Here is a 5268-nt window from a genome sequence, read left to right as displayed (position 1 = left end):
TTTCCACACTTATACGAGCCAGACACACCAGAGTCATTGACCTCCCACATCAAGCACGTAGCACACTGAACCAGCTGGGCAGTCATGGCTTCACCCTCTTCAACTGTGGCATAATCACTTCACTCAACCCCCTTGCTGAAGACTCCTGAGCTAAAGCCTCACTCTTCAATCCACAGGAACTTCCTTGGACCCTCTTTTTGGGGCAAGTCTGTGGACTTTTAATTTAGGTTGGGCAGTCATGGCTTCACCCTCTTCAACTGTGGCATAATCACTTCACTCAACCCCCTTGCTGAAGACTCCTGAGCTAAAGCCTCACTCTTCAATCCACAGGAACTTCCTTGGACCCTCTTTTTGGGGCAAGTCTGTGGACTTTTAATTTAGGTTAGAGGAGAGAGGCCCTACTTTGTAGGACCTGGGGTCTAGAACACACCCACTCAAGTAACAATCACTTACCTTCCCGATTGGCTTTGCGCTCTGCCTTCACTTCCGCCCAGCTCCCGCCACTCTCTGATGCGAAATTAGTATCAAAGGGAGATTTTCCAGCCAATGGAATCACTCAAAATTGTAGGACTGCCATCGCCACTCCAGTCCAGTCCATCATTGATACATTTTCCATTCGTGGTTGGGTATATTTCTGAACTCAGCCTGTTATATTGACGGTTCCCAGACTCCTCTGAATCTAGGGTCAGTAGCATGTGAGCGATGAGTGCCTTGTCAAGGAATCTGAATGCAGCAAGGATTAAATCATGACCTTGCAGGCCTGAATGGTGAGGAGTGATTACCACGGTATCCTGCCTATTAGGGGTCATTTGGCCAGACTGGCTGAGCTCACACTCGCTTCTGTTTGGGTTTCAGTGATTAAAACAGGAGAGAGTGGCCTGACTGTCTTCCGACTGCTCACTAAGGACAACCGATGGGCCTGGGTTCAAGCAAATGCGAGGCTGGTGTACAAAAATGGGAGACCGGATTATATCATCGCGACGCAGAGGCCCCTGGTGTGAGTGATCTGACTGTAAGGTTGTTCAATCCAACTCTGTCGCCCTTCCTTTGGTACTGTTTGTTTTCAGCATTGTACTCTCCTTCTCTAGTTTTGAAATGACATGATCCCTCCTACTTTTAATATCGAGCAGTGAGTGCACTGCCCATGTTCAAATCCTTTGCGAGTAGATGGCCTAAGGGGTTGATTAAAGCTGTGAAAACACCCAGTGTCTTGGAGACTGAGGGGCCCTGGATTATAAAGCCTTCCGGAAGCTTTTATTGAAATCTGTGCCTGATGGAAAATTTCAGTTTTTATTTTGTTTGCAGGCTGAGGGAGGGATTTCTCCTCCATGTTCCAGTCTCCCTGAGTGAGGGAGGTCATGAGTTTTGGCTCATGAAAGATTTGAAATAATCACACTTCTAGGTGTGGCGAGATGAGAGCCCTTAGTTACATTGTAACTTGCCATGAGGGCTGGCTAGATGACTTCGGCTGGTGTTGTGCGACACAGAAACTGACACTCCAGTGCAGTCATGAATCTGGCCCCATGGAACAATGACACCACATACAGTTCCTAGCTCTTTACAGAAATGCAACTCCACCACCACCCCTCCCCAGTCTTGTTGCCGTTGCTCGTTGCTATCCCATATTCCGGCTAAGAGTGGGGAAGTTTGAAGGTGCAGGGTCCAGATTCCCCAGTGGATTTATCTACGTTGTTCCCCTAATGGAAGGAGGGAGGGGGGGGGGGGCGGGGTTTGTAACATGCATTCAAACCCACACACTCAGCTGCTGAAAGGCTGCTATCTCTGGATGTCTATCATCTGTCCCATGCTGCCTATACTGATCAGGTTAGAATTCCTGCTTTACAATGGTGGGCTCCCTCATGAGGGTGGAAATCTGTCCCGAAAATAGCGAGGAATTTCTGGAAAGAGGGTCAGAGGATCAGGTAGAACCCTGCCCTGAAACAGGAAAGCACCCTGCTCCTGGTGTGTCACATCCCTTATTGCCCCCCTCCTTCTTCCCTAGCCCTGAGAATGCTCAGTGGATGACTTGAAGAACATTCCTTTTGCTCTCAGGTGCTTGCCTTCCACAAAGCTGAACTGATGCTAGTTTATCAGCTGAGGACATGCTCAGCGTCTTTGCAAATGGTCACTTCTTTCCTCACGGAAACACAGATAACAAGCCATTAGAGTGAGAGCGATGTATAGCAAAGAGAGAGACCCTTCGGTCCAACTCGTCCATGCCGACCAGATATCCTAAACTAATCTAGTACCGTATTCAGCTAAACCATTTCTAATCATGAACCTGTCCAGATGCCTTTTCAATATTGTCATTGTACCAGCCCTGGAAGGAGCACAGATGAGCTCTCCTGAGGTGGGGTGTGGGGAATGGATCGAGCTGGATGGACAATCTCAGCTGATGATCTCGCCCCACCCTGTCAGGGGCACTGAAGCGACTTGCAATAATCCCTTGGTTACTGGGTTTATCTAGCTGGAGCTCTTGCCTTGTCGTTTTCCAAATATGGCCGAGCACATACATCAGGAGCAGGAAAAGGCCTTTGCACCCCTCCACCATTTGAAAAGGTTACGACGGATCAACTCCACTTACCCCGACACCCTTTGAGTGCCCTGTTAAAAATCAAGAACCTCTCTAACTCACCTTAACAGTACCCGATAGCCCAGCCTCCATGTTGCCCCGGCTTTCTGGGCAAGAGAATTCCACATGCACCACAATGCCCTGAGAGAAATATGAAACCAATTCCTCCACCTGAAGCCCCGGGGCAGTTGGGGGGGGGGGAGAGGGGGGGTTGGTGTAGTGCCACTGTGATATTTATCTACGACGGCAAAGTGACTGATTTTGGTCTCACTCCGCAGAGATGAAGAAGGAGGGGAGGAGCTCCGGAAACGCTCCCTCCATCTACCGTTCACCTTCGCCACGGGAGAGGCGCTGCTCTACCAGGCTGCCTGCTCTGTCCCGGGTGTGCCTCCTGACCCTGAGGTTGCCAAAGGGAGAGGTGGCAGGGGCAGGAGGGACTCAGCTGGTAGGGCCAAGAAGGGCCAGAGGAACGTGGACCCCAGCTCCCTTCTGGGCGCCATGATGTGCCAGGACGAGTCCGTGTACATTTGCCATCCTGCGCCAGATCCCAGGCACCCCCAGGGCAGCGAGCCCATCGGCACAGCTGGAGGCGACTGGCAGTGGCTTGCGGGTGATGCCAGTGAGGTGAGTCAGCAGGGGGTTAACGCCGGGCACCTCGACCCCCTGCTGTCCACATTGGACTTCCTCGAGCCGCCTGGTGAGGACGGTTGTCTGAACAGCGAGTTGTTCAATGCACTGGCAAACCTCGGGCTTGGTGCAGACGAGCTGCAGCTCCTCCTGTTCGATGAGAGGACGGTGACGTTGGACACAGATCCGGGACACATCCCGCCGCTGAGCGACGCCTGGACAAACGGGGAAATTCTGTCCTACGTCCACCACTCGATTGTGAGTAAGAACGACCAGGAGCTGCCTGGAGCCCAGCGACCATTCCCGACTCCCGGGTTTTCCCAGGCTGCGCCCGCGAGCCCTTTGACATATTCCCGCAAAGCCCTTGGCGATGAGGCCCCGTATCCCCCCCAACATTTCCATCGACAACAGCACTCCCTCCAATCCAATAACACCCCAATAACACAGCAACAAGACCTCCTGCTGCTGACCCACCAGAGCAACCAGGCCTTGGCTCAGTGTTTCCCAGTCAGTGACGGGCAGCCTCAGGTGAGCCAGGAGGGACCCAGCCATCAGCAGCTGAAGGGGCATCTGCACACGCACTGCCCGTTTAAACCAAAACCCCACCAACAGCTGCCCTTGGCCGACAGCATGCTCTCCCGTAGCCCGGCTAACACCCAGTTGTTGGATTACCATCGCCAGTCGGCAGTTGATCAACCGGTGGAGGACAAACTGGATCATCTCCTTGGTTACGGTCAGGGCCTGACTTCTTATCAGCAGCTGCTGTCCACATGTCCAAGTGGGATCACTCCAAGCACAGATTCCCACGTGACTGGGGCACCTTGTATGGAGTTCACGATGAATGACGGAACAGGCGACGATGGCCATTACCATAGCTTCCTTGCCACATCGTCCACATATAGTACCTTCCCAGAGAAGCAGCAGGCTCAGGAGATACCTCTCTGCCAGTATCAGCCACTAAATCCTTCCAGCAACCCATTCGTGGACCTGTGTCCAGAGCAACACACGCTCACAGTGGATCCTTACGGATGTTTCCCAGCTTTGAGACCTCAGGACAATTCCCAGAAGGTAACCTAACTCCAATCTGTACTTGGCTTGCAATCCTATTGACATAAGTCTGTTTGAAAAGGAACATGATGCACTTTGGAGACAGCGATCACAATTCTGTCAGGTTTACTTTAGTGAGGGAAAGGGATAGGTGTACTCCACCGAGCAAGAGTTACAGCTGGGGGAAGGGAAATTACGATGCAATTAGGAAAGATTTTGGAAGCGTAGAATGGGGAATGAAACTGCAGGGGATGAGCACATTAAAAATGTGGAGCTTATTCAAGGAAAAGCTCCTGTGTGTCCTAGATAAGTATATACCTGTCAGGCAGGGAGGAAGATATAGAACGCGTGAGGAAGTGGAATCCCTGGTCAAGAAGAAGAAGGAGGCTTGTGTTAGGACAAAATGTGAAAACTCAGTTAGGGCGCTTGAGGGTTACAAGGAAGTCAGGAAAGACCTAAAAAGAGAGCTCAGAAGAGCCAGGAGGAGACATGAGAAGTTGTTGGTGGATAGGATCAGGGTTAACCCTAAGGCTTTCCATAGGTATGTCAGGAATAAAAGAATGACGAGAGTTAAATTAGGGCCAATCAGGGATAATAGTGGAAAGTTGTGTGTGGAGTCAGAGGAGATAGGGGAAGCACTAAATGAATATTTTTCGACAGTATTCACTCTAGAAAAGGAAATGTTGGCGAGGAAGATACAGAGATACTTGCATCTAGACTAGAAGAGATTGAGGTTCACAAAGAAGAGGTATTAGAAATACTGCAGAGTGTGAAAATAGACAGGTCCCCTGGGCCGGATGGGATCTATCCTAAGATCCTCTGGGAAGCAAGGGAAGAGATTGCCGAGCCTTTGGCATTGATCTTCAAATCATCATTGTCTACAGGAATAGTGCGTGAGGACTGGAGGATAGCAAATGTGGTCCCCTTGTTCTAAAAGGGTAGTAGAGACAACCCTTGTAATTACAGACCAGTGAGTCTCCCTTCAGTTGTTGGTAAGTATTGGAAAAGGTTATAAGAGATAG

The 5268-nt window shown here is 50.7% G+C and overlaps 1 protein-coding gene across 1 annotated transcript in view; it reads left to right on the top strand.

The window, feature by feature from the left end:
• The window catches only part of LOC122551357 (aryl hydrocarbon receptor-like), a 163061-nt gene that overhangs the window by 148216 nt on the left and 9577 nt on the right, over positions 1-5268 (top strand). The window contains exons 9-10 of the mRNA XM_043693099.1: positions 856-997; positions 2851-4267. Of these exons, the coding sequence (XP_043549034.1) occupies positions 856-997; positions 2851-4267 (1559 nt within the window). The remainder of the gene's footprint in view (positions 1-855; positions 998-2850; positions 4268-5268) is intronic.

This window comes from Chiloscyllium plagiosum, chromosome 7, assembly GCF_004010195.1.
Source record: "Chiloscyllium plagiosum isolate BGI_BamShark_2017 chromosome 7, ASM401019v2, whole genome shotgun sequence".
Classification (NCBI taxonomy): Eukaryota; Metazoa; Chordata; class Chondrichthyes; order Orectolobiformes; family Hemiscylliidae; genus Chiloscyllium; species Chiloscyllium plagiosum.
This window is presented reverse-complemented; position numbering and strand designations above follow the sequence as displayed.